Source organism: Magnolia sinica, chromosome 3, assembly GCF_029962835.1.
Source record: "Magnolia sinica isolate HGM2019 chromosome 3, MsV1, whole genome shotgun sequence".
NCBI classification, from domain to species: Eukaryota; Viridiplantae; Streptophyta; class Magnoliopsida; order Magnoliales; family Magnoliaceae; genus Magnolia; species Magnolia sinica.
This window is the reverse complement of record NC_080575.1, coordinates 124,764,866-124,786,052: the sequence shown is the minus strand read 5'-3', so window position 1 is coordinate 124,786,052 and position 21,187 is coordinate 124,764,866. Positions and strand designations below refer to the sequence as shown.

General features: G+C 41.5%; 2 protein-coding genes and 1 pseudogene across 9 annotated transcripts; 1 reads left to right on the top strand and 2 right to left on the bottom strand.

Annotated features, from left to right (window-relative positions):
* Nucleotides 1-292: 292 nt before the first annotated feature.
* LOC131241157 (probable 2-carboxy-D-arabinitol-1-phosphatase) lies at nucleotides 293-7,623 on the top strand. 6 transcript variants are annotated; one of them, XM_058239859.1, is made up of 8 exons: nucleotides 424-512; nucleotides 3,305-3,372; nucleotides 3,475-3,626; nucleotides 4,410-4,529; nucleotides 5,357-5,456; nucleotides 5,548-5,687; nucleotides 6,191-6,270; nucleotides 7,185-7,623. In XM_058239859.1, the coding sequence occupies exons 3-8, from the start codon at nucleotides 3,498-3,500 to the stop codon at nucleotides 7,309-7,311; spliced, it is 696 nt and encodes a 231-aa protein (XP_058095842.1). In that variant the 5' UTR covers nucleotides 424-512; nucleotides 3,305-3,372; nucleotides 3,475-3,497; the 3' UTR covers nucleotides 7,312-7,623. The 6 variants fall into 6 exon arrangements, with proteins under 6 accessions (XP_058095841.1, XP_058095838.1, XP_058095840.1 ...); XM_058239855.1 differs by lacking the exon at nucleotides 3,305-3,372 and having other exon boundaries at nucleotides 294-512; nucleotides 3,472-3,626; nucleotides 7,239-7,623; XM_058239853.1 differs by lacking the exon at nucleotides 3,305-3,372 and having other exon boundaries at nucleotides 296-512; nucleotides 3,472-3,626.
* Nucleotides 7,624-9,250: 1,627 nt separating this feature from the next.
* LOC131241153 (3-deoxy-manno-octulosonate cytidylyltransferase, mitochondrial) lies at nucleotides 9,251-17,323 on the bottom strand. 3 transcript variants are annotated; one of them, XM_058239849.1, is made up of 8 exons: nucleotides 16,909-17,323; nucleotides 12,972-13,017; nucleotides 11,848-11,951; nucleotides 11,640-11,764; nucleotides 11,241-11,380; nucleotides 11,089-11,140; nucleotides 10,432-10,542; nucleotides 9,251-9,633 (listed from the first exon to the last, which is right to left on the bottom strand). In XM_058239849.1, exons 1-8 carry the CDS (start codon nucleotides 17,093-17,095, stop codon nucleotides 9,541-9,543), a joined length of 858 nt encoding a protein of 285 aa, XP_058095832.1. In that variant the 5' UTR covers nucleotides 17,096-17,323; the 3' UTR covers nucleotides 9,251-9,540. The 3 variants fall into 3 exon arrangements, with proteins under 3 accessions (XP_058095832.1, XP_058095831.1, XP_058095833.1); XM_058239848.1 differs by having other exon boundaries at nucleotides 11,848-11,934; nucleotides 16,909-17,319; XM_058239850.1 differs by lacking the exon at nucleotides 12,972-13,017 and having other exon boundaries at nucleotides 11,848-11,934; nucleotides 16,909-17,322.
* Nucleotides 9,974-10,087, bottom strand: LOC131241611 (U2 spliceosomal RNA; annotated as a pseudogene).
* Nucleotides 17,324-21,187: the final 3,864 nt, after the last annotated feature.

Sequence of the window (21,187 nt, the reverse complement as noted above, 5' to 3'; positions counted from 1 at the left end):
GGCATTACAGTGGCCCCCAAAAAAAATTTAATGGTAGGTATTCAATCATGTATGTTTCTGTGGCTTCGTCCACCTAAGATTTGAATCTGTTTGAGATCATTCCCTACAATGAGCTGTCAAAACGGACGGATGACATGGATGTAAGAAACATACATTTCGGTTTACTTTGAGTGTCTTGAAACTATGTGCCTGCGTATCAAACGTCATACGCAGCCCGAGTATCAAATAACCCCTGAGAAAAACACTCTCCCGATGTTGTGGCGCGAGATGGAGACGGACGACAACGGATAAGTTTATAACATGAAACATAAGAAAAGATGAGGTCGAGATTGATTGAAGGCAGGCGCTCTTTTTTTCGATGGGGTGCGCATCTCTTATCGTGAGCACCCCACCTCATCTCGGTCCGTCGGCCTCCACCGTCCAACGCTCTCACCGCTTCCCCCCTCGCAACCGCTCTCCGTCCGTCCTTCCAATCCGCTCTTCTTCTAATTCTGACGTCGTTTTAGCGGCTGGTGATTTCTCTCATCTTCTTCACTACAAAATAGTAGTAAATAAATAAAAGATTTTTAAAAAAAATATTTTTAGGACATGGAAATCAATAACATGTGGTGCGTTGATATTATGGGGAAAATCACAAGGACCCATTTCGAATTTTAGGCATTTTTTGATGAATTTTTAGATTATGGAAGCAAATGCATTAGAGAAAGATCGTACCAACTGCAATCAGCCCGACAAGATATTGGATTTTGAAATTATCTACAACAGCACCAAGTTCTTTGTGGCCCACCATGTTGTATATGTGAAATCGGCTCCATCCATCACTTGATAACCCTTATCTTAACCGTACATACAACGATAAAAAGCTCATGTGGGCCACTACAATTGGAAAGATGTGGATTGTGCCTAAAACATCCAAATTCATGCGTTGTGGCTTGAAGAGTTTTGGATTAGGCAGATTTGTGGATCTTCCCTTCATTCTGGTGAGTCACACCTTGAATGGGTTTGATGAAAGATAAACACCATAGTGGGCCGACGTGGAATTATTTGGTTGGCATCCCATTCCCATTGTTCCTTGTGGTGTGATCCACCTGAGTTGTGGATCTGATTGATGTTTGGCCCCACGGCCTAGCATAGAGGAGCCCACCTGATGGATGGAGTGGATTCACATATACAATGTGGCGAGCCCCAAAAAGCATAGGTGTTTTATCTGCAGCTGAAAGCAGGTGTTGTAGAGGATTTTGGTCTTGAATTTAGTGAGGATTGCATGTTTGGCTATGAGAAAACTAGTGGTCTTGATGGTACTGGAATCGACCCTTGTTGCTGATTTTTCTACAGAACTTATTGTTATTCATGTGGTTGTTCAAAGTCAATTGGATTCAATTGGTGTCCGCACAGTTGTTTAGACTAGTAGAATTTCTATTGTTCTGTGACTTTGGATTGCATGAACCGTTTTGATCCACAATGAGAAACCCATGTTTGAATTTCTAATCTGTTTGTTCTTGATGATTGATCACATGAAGAATTCTGTTTCACTGTTTTACCGTATGCTAACATATCAGCTTGTGTAGTCTGATTTCTTGAGCTTTTCTGTGCATTTCATTTGAGATTTCTTATCAATTGACTTTGGAAATATATTAATCCGATGTTAGTCTATGCAAAACTAATGAGATGTCAATATAATGCTTGATCAAAAGAAACTGAATTTTTTTACTTGATCCTCCAGCAGTGGTATAGGCAGGGCTTGTGTTTCAGTAATTTAATCTGATTATCTGGTTTGTCCCAGTTGTTTGATGGGCCGTGCCCTAATACCTTCCATAACAGATGGTCACAATCGTCAGCGTGGTGGCTTGCAAAGGGACAGCTACCACAAATGGTCCACATGTGACACGGAAATGTTGGAGGGTTTAGATCACCATAGCAGGTGTTGGGGTAAATGTGACCTACATATCTGACTTTTCAATGATCTGGTAAATTAAAATTTCCTCAAACAAATACATATGTGAGAGTAATTAAATTTCTAATAAATTAGAATCAAAACAAGAGGCTATGAATGGCCTTCTAAATTAGGGTGTGAAAGTAGAAGGTTTGAGCTGAAATACTTGGCCTAATATGGGCTGATTGTATAGTCAAATTCAATAATTTGGATATAAAATCTATTGATTATTGTGTGTGTTGTTGGTAATTAGCATACAACTGGTTGGACATGAATGTATATAGTAAAATAAACTAGCCACTCCTAATCTAACATGGGAAGGCTATATTCATGCTTTGTAACTGCAAATTCCTTACGATGAATGTGGAAGGTTTTGAATAGGAGAATTTCGAAAATCCCCAATAACAAACAGCTGAAGAAATAAGTATTTACGAACCTGACATTGAATGATTAAGCATTACAATGTCAGAGAATAGTTTGAGACTTTGAGTAGCATCGTCTATGGTACAAGACTTTGAATGATAAACAGATTCTGAAAATTTTGCAACCTTAAATGCCTGATGATCCCTCTTTGTTAGTTGTTTCTCTTTATTGAGAATATTTGACCCTGACATTCTAATATAGGTAAGTATTTGAAATGCTTGCGCAAGGAAATGCTTTCTAACTCTTGAGGGAGTATGTCACTTTGGGGTGTTCGGATGCACTATTGAACCCAATTGCAATTGTCAATCTAATAGAGTGGAAATAGTCCTATTGTAGCTTCCTTAGCATTCATATTGAGGGATGGGGTTTTCAACAGAGGTCACTGGCATTGGAAACACACCGCATTATGGCAGGGTAACATTTCACAATTTAATAAATCCTCCACTTATTTGATGGATATGAGATTAGCTGTGGTTGAACTCTTCGCAACTTAGCAATGGATATAATCCTTTTGGTATGAATAGTTTATCAATCTGGCAGTGTATATTCCTGTTTGGGCATCTTGTTTGGGCTTACTTGATTTATGTTCTTAGTTTCCTGGCGTGGATATTGGAAGTAGTTGATTGAAACTTCATCATGGGCTCACGAACTCATGCCTTTGGCTAATTTGATTTTTTTAACCTACCTTATCTATAATAATAATAAGAAGAAGAAGAAGAAGAAGAAGAAGAAGAAAGAGGGGTGGATTGCAACCATTTTACTTTCAAGTCGGTTTTGCAAAAGAGATATTAAAAATAAAAATAAAAATAAAAAATAAAAGAAAGAAAGAAATAAAAGATAAAGTTGGATCTGAAAGAAAACTTCAATTTGAGTTCTACTTTCCTCATGGTGAATGTTAGGAAACCCCATCAATTATTGACATTTCATCTTGGTTATCAAAATTCACAGTTCAATTCACTTGTGCTTCTGTTGCAGCCTTTATTGATGGCAGGTTACCAATCTTGTTTTTAAAGCAGGTGGTTATAGTTGATATATGCATATGTGAACAGATCGAGATTTATGATGCAGACAGTTGAATTTACTAATTCATCGTTGTTGCAAAACATGTTCTAAAGCAGACCAACTTGAGAAAGATGCTTCTATGACTGGTGGGGCTTATGATTTCAAAGGGGCTACAACATCTCTTACTTACGAACCCTTGTCTTCTTCAAAAAAGGTGACTCTTGTGAGGCATGGTCTTAGCTCTTGGAATCAAGACAGCAGAATTCAGGTTAGTTTGCTTCTCAGCATTATGGCAGACATGATCATGGCACGGAACCTTCTAAATGTTGGTTCTAACATTGGGTTTTTGTCTCATCCACTGGAGCCATCTTAACTTCATTTTTCTTATGAAGTGCCATAAAAGATATTGATTTTCTGGTTGTTTTTGTTTCTGTTATCCTTTGCTAAATTAGAATCTATACAAGAAATGAAGGAATTGTTCATTGAGTATTCTGTAAAATCCTCAATATTCAACACTAATTCTTCTCATTTTCTAATGAGGTGCCTAATGTTTTTTTATGTTACTATTTCGGGCTGGCTCTTAGAATCCTGTAAACTTTCGATTATTTACTAAGCCCTGTTTGGTTGCCCCCATTTTTCATCTCATTTTAGTTAACAATAATTATGTATTAGAGATGATAGTTTATATAAGTTATGGGTTATCAATATTATTTTTAATCCTTATCGAAATTGCTCACACATAACTACTGCTAACTAAAAGATGAACTCATTTTTTAAGTGGCAACCAAACAGCGCATAAATTAGCCAAATGCAGCCGAAATCATGAAACTTTGGTCTAATCCTCTATAATGAAATTGTAATTCAGTTCAACTGGGCATCCCAACACACCCTTAAATTTTGAGCTCCTCTAGGGACATGATACTATTTTGGAATCTCAGTTTAGCTACTATTTTGGAATCTCAGTTTAGCTTAGTGACATGAGCTGGTGATCAAGTGTAGTTGTAGGCTGCAGCACAATACAGTTGATAACTGAGTCAATATCTATCTGCAGGGAAGCTCAAACTTATCTCTCTTAACAGATACTGGAGTGAGTCAGGCGGAGAAGTGCCGGAAAGCCTTGAGCAATCTAAGATTTGATCAGTGTTTCGCTAGTCCTATTTCTCGTGCAAAGGTTCAGACGCTTCTATCAGAAGGCCTGCTTTCTCTGCAAGAGGAAGTACATGGTCCTGATTGACCAGTCTATACAAGTTGGGCCCGTGGTTTTGAGATCCAGACTGTTGATCTGATTTGACCACCTGGAAGGAGAATGCCAAAATCTTCTATGTTGGTGTTTTGGAACTTGGAAGATCATATCCACCCGATCTTTGGCCTTATTTTTTCTAGACAATTGCTTTATCTCTTTCTTAACTGTATTTATAGGCCACTGTTTAAAGGGTTAGAATCTTTTCCACAACATTCCCCATCCACAGCAGGGTGCATCATATCAATGGTTGTGATCTGGAACTATAAACCCACTTGTACGGACTCATCATCATCATAATCTAAGCCGTATCCCAACTAATTGGGGTCAGTGACCTGAATCCTTTTCCTCCATTCCACTCTATCAAGGGCCGTAACAGGGAACCCTGTAGCATGACCTTGGAATGTCATGTTGTTTGGATTCATATTGGAAGTTTTGGTGTAAGTTTTACACTGGCTGCCAACCTGACACGACCCTCCTTTATCCATGCTTGGGACCGGCAATGGGAGCATAAAACTTCCACAGGCGCAATGTAATAGACTATTGCATAGGTTGATTACAGTCAAGCACCATCTAATAGTCTATTACATAGGTTGATTACAGTCAACAAGGGCCCACTTGTACAGATTATGCTAAAAATCTCATCCTGATGCATCCGGACCGTATAACTACTCTCATAGTAAACTGGAGAATCGTTGCCTTTCTTAAGATTCAAGCTGGTTTGCTGATCTATTCTGAGTCTAAGATGTTTAATACAGTCAAGTGCTGAACTCATATGGGATGGGAGGGAACCGCCGCTGGTTTTCCTGGACACATTGAAGGAGGTCCACCTGTTTTTCTTAGAAGGCATGAAAAATGGTCCGTTGTGCTCGTGTCCTGTTTGTTTCATCTCTTTTTTTTTGTCATGTATGCATGGCCCCTCATAATCACATTCAGAATTTGGAGGCAGTGGACGCTAAGAAGAAGTACCCAGAGTTATATACTACGTGGAGAGAAGATCCAGTGAATTTTAATGTGAATGGGATATATCCTGTTCGGAAGCTATGGGGAACAGCAAGAGAGGCTTGGCGGGAAATCTTGTCTACACCTGTAAGCTCATTTTGTTGCATGTTCTTTTTTTTCTTTTTCTTTTTCTTTTTTCTTTCTTTCTTTCTTTGAACTGAAATGCATCATTGAATGAGGAATGCTGATTACAGATGCCCCATCTTCCAGTACCAAACATGAATTCACTACATGTGCCAGTACCCAGGACATTCATTAGGTGCATGTGTCCTACTTTAAAGATTAGGCTGGCCCACTCTTCAGGAGAGCGGCAGATGCACGTTGAATCTAGACCATTGATTGTCACTTTTCTAAGCATGGATTTATCTGTACACATCCGCCTGGCCTGATAAATAGACCAGCTGTGATGCCATACATATTTTTGGTCTATGGAACATGCACCGTGTTGACCACCCTGTATGTATGCTGGATGCCATACACATCCCCAAGTTGGCGCGTGTGATGCATTTGCATTCATTGCTCAAAGATGGGATGTATGGAATTAGCATTCCTCTAATGTAACTGATCCCACATACTGTTTCTTTCATCAGGGAGAGAATTTTTTGGTGGTCACGCACAAATCAATCTTGCGGGCTCTGATTTGCACAGCTCTTGGGCTTGGCCCAGAGAGGTTAGATCTCTTGGGCATTTATTCATTATCAGTGTTTGAAATGGCAGTAGTATGTTGGGTAGCATTCAGTCCTCTGTTACGCTACACAATACTTTTATTTTTAAATTTTAAAAACAGAAAAAATATGATAAATAGTAAGAATATATATATATATATATATAGCCTAAAAGATGATTCATTTTTTCAAGTATAAGCATGTTGAAACAAGTTATTAATTATCATTGATCAAAGCCAATCTACATATATAAACCAAATGAAATCATTATCACATCAACAACTTTCTAAGAAAGCCACTTTAATTAATAATGTCTAGTTAAAACCACGAATCACAAATATGAGAAATTAAAATCCCATGGGCTGAGAGTATTAAATACAAAATACAAAATACAATTATCATTTAAAAATTAAAAAAACATAGTGTATGCTACGATGGTATATACGCTACGACCCCTATGGCATACACTACATATGCTACGGCACTACAGGGGATTTACGTTATTTGCTAACGCTAAGTAGCATCGTAGCTACGCCTATTCAAAACACTGTTCATTATAGACATTGAATGGTTATGGATTGGTTTTATTGCTTTGGGATCTGGAAAAAATTATGGAACCCACTAATCATAAATGAAGTAGCATTTCTACACGTGGCCTTATGTGCCAACCTGGCAAATATGCAGAGCATCCTACCATGCTCTGCATTGACCTGGCCCAAAAATCAGGCCAGTCCAGTCATCTGGCTGGACCACTAGCAATCTTGTTTAAGCCATCCCTTTTTTGTATAGATTGGTGGCCCAGCTGACCCGCCTACTTTTGTGGCCAGGTCAGATATAGAGTGGGACCCTTGTGATGCACCCCTTTTTTTCTACTAAGTTGTGGAAAGGAGTATGCTTGACAATGGTTTTGAAAATGCAGGTTTCGTGCAGTTGATGTTAACAATGGTGGAATCTGTGTCTTTGCCTTTAACAGTCGAGGAGAAGCTATGCTTCAATCCATGAACATGACAGCGCATATGTACAGCGATCATGTCTATGACTACTGAAAATCCAGATGCGGCCATTTCGAACCTTGGCATTCTCCCCCCAATTTACCTGGATTTACACTCCTGGCAGGAAACCAAGGTTACATATGATATGGGAACGAATGTGCGGCAAGTGATTGCCTGAGCCTCTGTCATCAGCACAAGGCAATTCTCTTCCAGGAGTAGTGGCTATAGAAATTAGATTAATAATTGTTTTGCCACCTTTTGTGTGTGTGTGTGTGGAATTGGTGAAAGTTTTGGAAATTTTTGAGAATGTATGTTTTGGCAATCGTATTAAAAATTAGTGTTTGGTGCTAAGGCAGCATTAAAGCCTGATGTGTTCCTTTCTGGCCTCGAATCCGGCCCGTTGATTTGGCAGGTATGTGGTTTTCCAAAGACATCGATTATATCCATGTGGTTTGTTTTTAGTGATTCAGACTGTTTATCTCCTGGACCCCACTGTGGATGGGCGGTGGTGTCCCGAAACCCTCAGATTGGAAGACCCAACTCTTTTATCTTTGGCCCTTTGGCATGTGTACCATGTTTTTATTTGCATTAATAATATATATGACAGTCAGGCCCATCAGATCAATAGTCTGGATCAATGAATTATTACTTTCGTAGACATGGAATTCGACACATCGGCATAATTCGCAGGTATGATTGGTATTGGCCTGATGTATCTGTGGGCCCATGATTTTATTATTGCTGTTACCTTCAGGAAAAAAAGACAGCAATGACACGAGGGGTATGCCTCAGCGCAAGCCATTAACTTACACATGGTTGGAATTGGCATGGACCTGCCGGTTGGATTTTGGGTCCCCTTCCGTCAGCGTGCAGCTTGGGAGGACACGGATTGCCTGGTGACCCAATTCTGTGGGGCCCATTGTGATGTATGTGTTTTATTCATGCTATCTGTTTGCCAGCTTATTTTAGGGCATGACCGTACAAATGAGGCAGATCCAAAGCTCAAGTGGACCACACCATAGGAAACAGTGAGGATTGAATGTCTACAGTTGGAAACTTCTTGGGAGCCACACAAGTTTTGGATCAAGCTGATATTTGTGTTTTCTGTTCAACCAGGAATGTGACCTTATGAATAGGCTGGATGGCAAATAAACATCAGTAGATGTCATTATTCGCACGGTTTCCTGTGGCATGGTCGGCTTGAGCTTTGGATCTGCCTCATTTTTGGGCCCATGCTCTAAAATTACCCTGGTCCAGTTGAGCTTTGGATCTGCCTCATTTTTGGGAGCACGGTTCACTTGAGCTTTGGATCTGCCTCATTTTTGGGCCCATGCTCTAAAATTAACTAGCAAAACAGATGGATAAAAGACATACATCACGGTGGGCCACACAGTTAGGTCACCAGAGATATCCGGGTCACAAGGCGTCCAGCTTGGGATGGCCAATGGTTAGGGCTGCCCCTAGTTCTTGCCCAGTTTTCAATAAAGCAGTAGCCCAGAAACAGCCAAACAGGCAGAGCTTTAATGTGTAAACTGGGCCTTGAGAAGATAAGGCCTTATTTTAACATGGGCCTCACCCTTAGGACCACTTGAGAAAAAGGGCTAAACCTTAATTCAGAAATTGGCCCACTTAAGAAATAGGGCTAAACCTTAATTCGGAAATTGGCCCACTTGCTAAAGCAGGTTTTATTTGCTGGATATTAAGCAATGGGTCCCATGTAGGTACTTTTATCAAATAGGTCTGAAGAACTACCCTAGACCTACCCGTTGAAAGCCCGTGGGCGCCGTGGTTTCCTTAGCCATGGAACACCAGCTTAATCATTCCACGAATTCATGAACAAGAACTGTCATATTTTCGATCCCCCTTTCCACCAGACATCATATTTTCGAGTGCAAACCTGGAAACGGAGATTCTTAAGACACTTAGAAAAGGTTGCGCTGTAAAACCGGTTGTAGGTGATCAATCCTTTTAATTGACTGCTTTGCTATCAGGATGACACCACTATTGCTCAGAGATTATTGTTACAAGAACATAGAATATCACAGATACAAGTTTCTCCTACTATCATTCTCCCATACATCTGGATTTAGTGCGCACACAAGCGCACACAACCAAAAAAAAAAAAAGAACAAATAAACTGGATCCACCACAAGTAATAACAGAACAGTCTAAATTGGTTGATTTCTACACACTAACCTTCCCAAAATGCAGATTGGGGACACATTTCCGCAAATATTCATGTGTTCCATCTGGTCTTTGACGTTGCTTCAAAGTTGCTTTCTATTAACTGATATTTCTTTCTCGCATCAGCATTTCTATCTTTTCAACATCTTCTGGAGCGTCCACACCATGGGCATCGTGGTCAACCTTGATTACCTGTGATAAAGTTAGATGTATTCAGAACTTGATCTGAATAATTTAATTATTTGAATCAGGTGAAAGGTATAAATAAGCTACTTTTGTATCTCAAAGTGCCAAGACATCACGAGATTGTGAAGCACGGAAGCTGCAACTTGAGTATCGTGTGCGTGCATGCATTCACATGCAAATAACTTTTTTTGGGGAAAGATTATGCATGCGGATAACATTATTAATGAATTAGGAGCTAAATTGGAAGTCTTTGATCTTGGCGGATTTAAGGAAGAGGCACCAATCTAGGGCTTGGGTTAAGGCGGTTGAGTTTAAAATAAAAAATTGAGTATTGGACGCATGGGTAAAGGACTTATGTGCCAGGCAATCCCCCACATGAATTAATTTAATATCATGTGGCCCAATGGACATGTATCAGATATAAAACTGATAAGAACAGAAACCACACTTGATAACTGATAATGAACTTGTCAGTTTCTACACAAGATTTTAAGTGCCAAAAAAAAAACAGTGGGTCAGATGAGTTGACAAACTCAGTCGAGTCATGAACTTGTTGGTTCTGTCTAAAACTCCTTGAGTTTCTCCACCACCGTTACAGTCAGAGGAAGTTCATGCACATCGAAGGCATGTTTCTTGAACACCAACATAATTCTACAACAGAAACTTTGCAAAGACAACTGATTTTTTTTATTATTATTATTATAAGGTACTGTCTTGAAAAAAAAAAAAAAAAGTCAAGTGTTGAATATGAGAAGATAATCTGATATACGGAGCAGGAAATGCGTGTGACTATTTCATAAATACCTTCATCTTGTAGCCATTCTCAAGAACTTTAAGCTGTTCTAGATCTTCTTCTAACTGCAGGTGGGTAGGAGGAAGCTGTGGGTATATCTTTAGAAACTTTGAATCATAGCTCTGTTTAGACACAAGAATAGATGCATCAGCAGCCGATAGGCGCTTCAGACCAATACATGATGTAGCTAATGCATTAGTTGGGAGTGGCCTAGAACCAGACAGATGTACCAGATCATGGAGCTTGTTTGAATGTACCCAAAATCTGCACAGGTGAGCTGTCAGCCATGCAATCTACAGATTGGATGAGTTTAGCTCGGTGCGAAAATCATCCCAATCTGTAAAGTGGGGAAGGAAGCGCGGCGAGAAGTAATAGTGTCGATCTTCCACCCTCATTTTCATGGCCTGACCACACATTCTTGCCCAGCAATTTGAGGACAAGGTGATATGTGAATAGGAGAATCTGTGAATGGTGGGACATCCAACAAGGCCACAGTCTTTTGAGTAATCATATTTTTGGAAAAAAATATTTCTCATACTATAGCCTACTTTAGTAATAAGGCCTTAGATATGAATGACTGGTAGAACATGATTCATAAAGCCGATCCAAAGTAGCAGGGACAAGGCTGTGATAATGATGGTAGCAGCAGTGATGGTCTACTTTAATACCTGAATACCAAGATGAAGTAAATATGGGAACTGTGGATTGACTTTCCCTGACCTGTGGAATATTCGAATACACAAATAAGTGCATGGATTGTAGCCAATGAAGGATGCATTTTTACTAGCACAACCAAACCAACATAAACCATGGAACTCACTTATTATATGGGATCAGGCCCCTTGAAAAGTAGATGGCATAACCATGCTTGTCCACCACACATTTCACTCGGTTTGGATCAGTTCCATCTTCAGGTTTTAAGGATGTGACAGCAGTGCTAAACACTGCATCTGGTGCACCCTACAGAACTCGCTCGAGATTTCAATCAATTCAGGGGGGGGGTTGGGGTTTGGAAGAAGGAAAAAAAAAAAACAAAACTACAAAAAAGTATCATTCCACACTGGGATAAAACAGTTTTGCAGTCGACAATATAAGTCTACTAATAATGTTATACAGATCGGGCAACTCAAACAGTGCAGACAATATCCACTATGTATGCAATTAAATGACATGGTGATGTCTGCTGTCATGAAATGGATGCATTACTCAAACAAACTACCTGAAGAGCTTGAACAACACCATCTATTATCTCAGGTTCGAGAAGAGGCTCGTCGCCCTGAATATTGACAACAATGTCATACTTCTTCTCAAGCTTTTGAAGCGCCTCATTGCAGCGCTCGGTGCCTGCAAATTAAATAACAAACACAAGGTGAAGTTAGAGTGAAACTTTTCAGGATGCATAATAACAAAGAAACAAAAGGGCCTACCATTTCGACAAGATTCCGATGTCATTATGACATCAGCCCCGAAACCTCGACAGCATTCTGCAATCTTTTCATCATCTGTTGCCACCACTGGTGCAAGAAGATAACTAGAAATGTGAACTAGATGAGCTGAATGACATAAAGAAAAGCATCCATATAGTTGCATTGATACACAGAGAATCCACAACCAACTAAAAGACAAGGCACTAGGTGAATTACGCAGCAGACCAATAAATTATAAGCCAAACACCTAAGACAAACTAAATACAATACATTTGTTAACATGCATAAACAACACACCAATTTTCAAACCTGCATGTGCCCGCTCAGATGGGGTTACACATGAACATACACGAGCCTTCCATGGATTCTCATTCTATTCATGCACATACACAAGCCTTCCATGGATTCTCATTCTATTCATACGCATACACAAGCCTTCCATGGATTCACATTCTATTCATACCACATACACAAGCCTTCCACGGATTCTCATTCTATTCATACACATGGTTTCACAGCCATTAGGGGTGCAACTCAGGCATGTTCAGTCGGTTTAGGTTGAGGGTCAACGAGCCAACCTCTAGAGGAACCAATCTGCAAGTTGCAGCCTAAACCAACCCAAATTCCAACCCGAGGTGCACAACCCAAATTCTCTTTACTCAACCCTAAACCAACCCAATCCAAATGCATGTGATGTTGTCAACCCGAGCCTGACCCAACCCGACCCGAATTCCAACCCGAGGTACCCAACCTAGATTCCTCTCTAGTCAACCCTAAACCAACCCAACCCACATACCTGTGACGCTGCCAACCCGACCTGAATTTTCTAAATGCAAACCCAACATAATTTCAAATCAGGTTAGAGTTTTCCGACCCTTACCCAACCCGAGGACCCTGACAACCCGATCCAACCTGACCTGAACTCAGGTTGGGTCAGTTTGCTTCAGGTTGACCCAAACCCAAGTGGCAGCCCTACTGCCCTTGATCATTGTCCCAGGTAAAATGCATAATTCTGAAACAACTCGCTCAAACTATTACCCTCCTGAAAGGCCATCATATGGAGTCAATTATCTTTCAAAGTACAAAAAAATGAAAATGAATGAAGCGGAAGCACACATGCATACCGACATGGTCCAACATTGTGGCCAACTTTGCTCTCTCCCACGTTCTCTGTAAAGATAATTGAAATGGTAAGTTTGCAACTAAAATCTCAGTAGCAACTGTCTCTATAAAATATACAGCTGCAAATTACATGTCTTGGGAACTAAAAGATGCCTAAACATGAGAAAATATGTAGAAGTCATATGCATCTTGAAAAAGATACTACAAAACTTTATAAAGAAAGGAACATCTCTACCATATATAATGCAAGTAGCTTTGGACAATTTTCCCCAGCAATTAGTCTTGAGGAGGGAAAACTTTGACTTATTGAACGACATGGAAAGGGATTTACCCAAAAGAAATGGTATTTAAGTCATTCCCTTAAGTATGTGCAGCCAACCATCTGTTCATCAAAGCCCTTTGTTTTAAAACTAGAAAAACTTTGATACTCTGGTAGAGTGAGATGGTTGATACTCTGGCACAAAGAAATTGTACAAGTAAAATACCATAAACCCAAAATAAATTGTACAAGTTATGGGCATTGATTTAGATAGATATTAAACAGAAATATATGGTGATTTAATTTTTAATTGGCTGATTGAGGGATAGTTATGGATGGCCAAATGAAACAATTGATGGCCCAAATTCAACAAACGAATTCATTAATCCAATGTGGTTATCGCAACATAGACAGTTGGATTGACCTGATGCATGCCAAAGTGTACCATTCAAAAGTGCCCAAGTATCCCATTACACTATGCTAGAGTATAAATAACTCCCACTGCTCTGTCCCCCTCTCCCATGAAAACCACTCCATCTCTCTACATGCATTGCTTGTACCATACCCCACTAGTTTTTTTTTATAAAAACAAACCATAGCCCACTAGTTACAAATAACATTTACATTGCATGGTTGTTATTCGTTGCGAAAAAGTAGGCCCCTTCTCTCTAAGGACCAAACAAATTTTTGGAAGTGTTTTTTTCTTAAAGCATATGATGGTTGGAAGCATGTGTTTAAAGCATTGAAGTGTAAGACCTCCATAGGATAATGAACTGTACAATCCAGCAATGATTTCTTAGGGCCTGTTTGATTTTCCAAATCCACGATAAATACGTTGTAAATGGGTAATGATTATTTCCTTAAGTAATTACCGCATGGTTCGCAATGCTTGATTCGACAGGCCTACTTTTTGAACACAAAAACCAAGGATTGAAATATATTTGGGGCCCGCTGTGAGGTATGTGGCTTATCCACACCGTCCACCCGTTATGCCAATTGAATTTAGGACATAAGCCAAAAAATGAGGCAGATCCAAAGCTCAAGTGGACCACACCACAGGAAAAAGTTAACTGAACACCTACCGTTAAAAACTTGTTGGGGCCATTGTTTCCTTTGGTGTGGGCCACTTGAGTGTTGGATCTGCCTCATTTTTCGGCTCATGCTTCAAAATGTTCTGGTAAAAAAGATGGACAGCACAGATGTCATATATATCATGGTGGGGCCCACAAATTTAAACAAGCCTTTTTGGACCGGTTTTAAAAGCAGAAATACCAGCGTACTTTCAAACAGGATGAAAATGTAATAATTGCTTATTTACCAGGTATTTACCAAAGATTTAGAAAATCAAACAGGCCCTCTCTCAAAAAAAAAAAGTGTGCCCAACATACCAGATTTTAGCACAGAAAAGAAAGTGTTTCACTGTTTCCATTGCTCCCGTATGTTGGGGCTGTTTGGATTGGTGGAAAATTCTGGAAAACCATGGAAATGAAATCAATTTCCACAGGTGAGAAGTATTCCCCATTTGTGAAAACACAAATAGGTACCTTTTAATATTTTATGGGAATAACGTGTGCTAGAAAAAACAGGTTATTATGGTTTCTTTTCCACACATTTGATTTTCCTCAAATGTGACATTTATTTTCGATATCCACATTGGTTTTCAACAGTCCAAACAGGCCAAGGAAATTATTTTCCATTTAAAGAGGAATGATTACTAACACCAGTTACATGTGAACAACCCAGCTCATGACTAAACCATACATGTAGGACATTTGAGCTGTCCTACAGGGTATGTGGAAGGAGAGAAATGCAAAGATATTTGAAGATGTAGCTTTGACAGTAGATGCTCTAAAAAGAAAGATGTTCCACGTGATCTCAATTGGGCGCTGGTGAGGCAAGAGTTTCAAGTGCTCAACGGCAGAAATACTTAGAAACTGGAAGAATCTGTAATGATTCACATTAGGGGAGGGAAGGCTAGTTTGCCCATGCTCTTCGTAATTTTTGTTTTTGCTTTTCCTCCTTTTTAGGCTGGTCCATACTTAGTGATGAAAGGATTGCTTTTGATCTCCTCTGGAGAGCCTAAATGCATGATTCTTTCTGTTTTTAGTTTTGTTAATAAAAATCATCGTTTCTCCAAAAAAAAAAGTGCATGAGGTGGGCCCCACTATGAAGATCATTGGACACAAATCAGGTTAGTTCCAAACAGGTGTGCCCCACTCATGGCAACAATGGGCAGTTTAAATCAGACCCGTCATCATTCTGATTCACATTTGCATGCAGCCCACCTAATGAGTTGACCTGTCTGAATTTTGCACCGTGGATCTTTATGGTGGGGACCAATATCAAATACATTGGCATGTGAGCTTGGTTGCATGTGCAACCAGTTGTAGGTGATCTAATGTTAGTAAATGCAGACCATAATCTCAGATGGGCATAATTTGAATATAGGCAAATGATTTGATTCACAGTATGGGACTGCCGTAAAGCTGGTTGTTGTAGTTGGCCCATGATTCAGACCATTTATACAATAGGTCCCAACGAGATCCATGATCCAGAGCGTTCATCAGGCAAACAACACCATGGTTCAGCTACGGAAGAAAATCTAACTGCTGGGACAATATTAGCCATCCGATAGATGGCCTACAAATGGAAAAAGTATACTGGCAAGGGTCAACAGGAGATGATTTGCTGAAGCTGGAAAACCTGGAATATGGTAGAGCCAACTCTCCACAGTACAAGTGACAGAGTAATGAATCAATTGGGCCCATCCATCTACCTGCCCTTACCTTGGATGGGTAGTGTTTCCAATTACACAAATATCCGATTATCCCATCCATCTGAAGGTGGGCTTCAAAGCGACAATGTAGGAGATGAAAATAGTTAACAGTCAAACATCCTTAAAGGCAAATTGGAGAAATGTGACGGATAGAATTGTCTAATTGGTATGATTTTTGAAACATGAGCCATCTCTGATATAGCCTGATCAATGGAAGGCCCCAAAAAATACATCTCCCTGCCAAGCGGACTGTGGAGAGATGGCTCTACCATATTCCAGTCCTTCCAGCTCTACTGTATCGTCACCATGGTCAGCACCTAAGAGGCCCACAGCAATCGAAAGGGTAGGATTATCCTATCCATGCAAGTTGTGTGCATTGACCCATCCACGGTCAGTCATACCAGATGAACAGTCCAGATTATGTTCTGTTGTTGACGCACACAAACTACATGTCCCCCATCTGATGCAAAGCTGATTATACCACAAAGAAAAGGGAATTATACGGTCTTCATGCTTCGGGATGCAGAGAGAGTCCTAATGAAGTTGCCCATCGAAGTGGAGCCCAGGGTTCGGTTATCCAGACAGTTAATCAGACAGGCTCCATCATCGATGGGGAATACCCTTCGAGTATTGGTGTGCAAGTAGAAGGTAACAACATCACTGGTCCAGAAGAAAGGCCAAGATTGGGTGGCTAGGATCTTCTCATGGAAGATTTCTCGGACATCCCCAATCAACGCCAAGGCCCATAAGATCAACGGTCTGGATCTTCGATCCGTGGGCCCACTTGCATGGATAGGATGCATGAGTAGCAATGAGAGAGAGAGAGAGAGAGAGAGAGGGGGGGGGGGGGGAATTGTAGGAAAAAGAATGGGGTAAAATGGTAATTATGTGGTGGTAGTAATACCTGGATCATGGGTTTGCCGAGGATATGGACGAGGGGTTTGCCTTGGAAACGGGAGGACGCAAAGCGGGCAGGGATGATGCCGACTACTCGGCTCCGGAATTTGCCAGATTGGCGGAGGGAAATTACGGCGTATGCCCCTGCCGCGGCTGCTAATGCCGCTCCAGCCAGCAAGCCGTGCACTATCCATCCCTTGCCGCTCTCAGATCCAGACGCAGATGAACAGATCGCCATTTGCCTCTCCTTCTCAAAGACCGACGGTGACAGATCGGTAAAAGGACTTCCAACTCGTCAGCTGCTCACGGGACTCGCGCGACTGCACTCGCGGCTCACGCGTGTATCTTGGGGAAGAAGTAGGAGAGGTTTGCTCGGCAAGACCCCGGACCCTCTGCAATATGACGACAGAGTCTCACTTCGGAACATGCGGACACGAGTTGCCGATGCCCTCCCTGTGGGGATGCCTACTGTCGCGGTCAGTGGCGACTCGATACTGGACGGTGCTTTGTGGGCCCTAATACCACGTATGCGTTTTATCCACTCCGTACATTCATTTTTCCAGATCATTTTAGGCATGAGGCAAAAACATTAGGCAGATCAAAATATCAGGTGGACCACGCTATATGAAACAGTAGTGATTGAACGACCACCGTTAAAAACTTCCTGAGGACCAAAAAAGTTTTGGATCGAGCTGATATTTGTTTTTTCCCTTCGTCCAGGTCTTTGTAACCTACTCAACAGGTTTGATGGCAAATGAATATTACAGTGGGCCCTGGGAAGTTTTCAATGGTGAGTGTTCAATCAAGACTATTTTCCATATTTCTATGGTGTGGTCCACTTTAGATCTGGATATACTTCATTCCTGGGCACATGACCTAAAATAATGACTCAAAATAACTTAACAACGTGGATAAAACATATACATATCATTGTGAGCCCACCGTGATGTTTGATAGAAATCCACTGGATTCATCATTTATGTCCAACAAAAAATGTGGTGGATGGAAAACTCAAGGAGGCCAAACGACAAACCTTCCCAAGTCCACCGTGATGTTTATATGCCAAACAAAACGTTCATAAGTTCAATCCCAGTGAACTGAAAACACATTAATATTAGCCTCATTTAAAATTTGGAAGCAGATTCCATCCCGCTCAGGACTCTGTATGGCCCACATTGATGTACGGGTTTTAGGCATCCGTCCATTTTGCCGGGACACTGGCTCTATAGGGCCCACCGTGATGTGTGGGTTTTAGGCATCCATCCATTTTGCCACGACACTTTAGGATATGAATCTAAAAGTGAAGCAGATCCAATACTAAAATAAACCACGGTGTGGATTGAACGCTCACCATAAAAAACTTTTTGGGAATTGCGTAAGTTTTTTTTACTTTTTTATTACACACGCACGTACACACCCCCCACACACTCATGCCTTAGTGGGATTTCACCACCTATGAATGAGAACTGCATAAGTTGTGGATCAAGCCAATATTAAATGGCAAATAAACATCAAAGTGGACCCTGGGAAGGTTTCAACGGTGGGTGTCATTCTCACCGCTGCGTCCTGTGGTATGGTCCACTTGAGATTTTGGTCTGCCTCATTTTTGAGCTCGTACCGTTAAATAATCTTGAAAAAATGAACGGGCAGGATACAACCTATACATCATAATGGGCCCCATAAGTGCCCCTATAGTCCCATCACACCCCATTTTAATGGCCCATGGGAATTTGTGGACATAATCAATGGCAGGGAACTGGATAAAATTAAGCTCCTTGGAAGAATGATCATTCGTCCACAGTCGGTGGATAAACTCTACAGTAATCAAATAATCCAGTCCCAATCATCTAAAAATCCAAAAAGATTAACGGTTGCGAAAAATCCGACAAAAATTACAAAACACCCCACTTAATTCATCCAAATCTTCGTTAAAAATAAAAAATAAAAAGAAACAGCATGCAAAAAATAAAAAGAAAACAGAAAATGCCCTCCCCTCTCTTCTTTCATTTTCCTCGGTTAGATATGATAATTAAGCATGATTGACATTATAAATCCTTCATTAGGGATTTTCAATTTTGAATCCATAATCTGCATCCTACTACGGTGGGGATTGAAAATTACAAATCCCTAATTAGGGATTCGGGGGAGAGAACGAGAGAGCGCGAGATTGAAAGAGAGCGAGATCGATAGAGAGATAGAGAGAGAGAGAGAGAGAGAGTGAGAGAGTGACCTCAGAGAGGAATATGGAGAGCGCGTGTTGATGCCGTTGATGGTGGAAGAAAGTGAGACCGAAGACGGTGTGGAGTGAGGGAGACAGACCCTTCTCGTTTTTCCATTTTCTTCTTGAAAATTTTGCCAAAGAGCGACCTAACTAATATGGAATTTACGTTCCGATACCTGCTTCAGAAATGTTCTGCCCTTCATGTGAGCAAATGGGTCCGTGGCCCATTAGACCTGTTGGGGACAAAAGATACAGAGTTCGGAAACTCGAACTTAATGCCTCGGGTCGCCAAAGAATGTGTCAGATCCGAGGCAAGGTTCACTAAATCGAGACAGAAGTTAAGTCGGTTCGGACGACACATCAGCAATCCGGGCATGCATCGGGCCGATCTTCTTATCAGATCGGTCAGCGCAAGATAAAGCCTCATCCCGAATATCTTGGGATAAGATCCCCGACCCCGAAGCTCACGGGATCGGATGAAGACTGGAGATGGGCACGATCCTATCTCCGTGATACCAAGAGAGGATCCCGCACACGATATCAGGAGAAGAATCCTCGTACGATTAAATGCTCCAGCAGCTATAAAAGAGGAACCTCCATCATCTTGTGAGGTAGGTAAAAATTCTTTCTCAAAACCCCTCAATACATTTAGACCCAGAATCCAGGCCTGACTTTGGCATCGGAGGGTCCCCTGCTCAAGCCAGGGTCTCCTTTGTCCTCTTTCCGTGCAGGTATACGAAGGTCTAAGAGGACGAACCAGATTTTTGCATCAACAGTTTGGCGCCGTCTGTGGGAACCGTACAAAAAAGCCATCTCATATTTCTATATTGAATTCCATGGTGATGACTAGAAGGACGGTCCCAGAAGAAGAGATTGTGATTACAGGGCCAGCGGGTCCAGTCGCGGTCCCCGCAGCTCAGAACCCGCCTAACAAGCGCCAACGAGGAGCGACCAGAACAAGCAACAATCAGCGGGGTCGCGACGATGGGCGGTTGGACCAGGAGGTTTAAGAAATCTGGTCTGATATGAATATGATGAAGCAGATGCTGGAACGAATGTATCAGCAGCAAATGCGGCCACTCCCGCATCCTCAAGGGGAGACAGTGAACGTACCGACTGCGGCGGTTGATCCTCAACCCTCCGCGCCACAGTCTTTCCGGCTGAGCCAACCCCAAGGCGAATCAGAACCATCTCCAGCGCAGTCGGCCAACGCTTCCCTGCCCCCGATCGATCTTCGACACGAGATAGAGCGAAGAAGGAGCAACCGCCCTTCCATGGAAGGCACGACAGAGAGCAGTGAACCTTGGAAAGCCGACATTCAAAATTTTAAAAGAGAGGTGCGAGAAGAAATGGCGAAAGAGATGGCGGACATGAAGCATGGCCGGAATATGTATTCGACCAGATCCGAGGCAAAGGCGTCCCCCTTTGTGGACTCGGTAATGAAGGCTCGGTTGCCCGAGAGGTTTCGATTACCTCAAATCACTGCTTTCACCGGCAAGACCGACCCGACGGAGCATATCGAATGCTTCAGAACCTATATGGAGCTCCACGATGCCTCGGATGCAGTAATGTGTAGGGCCTTTTCTCTTACATTGACCGATGTAGCTCGACTGTGGTTTAAACAGTTGAAACCAAAGTCCATCAGCTCATTCGTTGAGCTGAGCGATGCCTTCCTCACCAACTTCATCGGCGGAAAAAAGAAATTGAAGCCCCTTGCACATCTGAACAACATAGTTCAAAAGCAGGGAGAGCTATTGAAAGATTATATCAAGCGTTTCAATTTCGAATCCCTTCAGGTTCGAAAACATAAGAAACGGCTCTCAATGCGCTCATGCAAGGAGTTAGAGATAAGCCATTCCTGGCATCTCTAGACAAAACTCCGCCCGATACTCTGGCAGAATTTATGGCACGGTCGGATAAGTATGCAAACGCCGAAGAAACGCGAATTCTGCGTGAAACTAAAACTTTGGTCAAAGAGTCGGCCAAAAAGGAAGCCGACTCGGCCGGAGAAAAGAAACGCAAGGATGATCAAGCGCATGATGAGCGAAGGTCAGGCAAACGACCA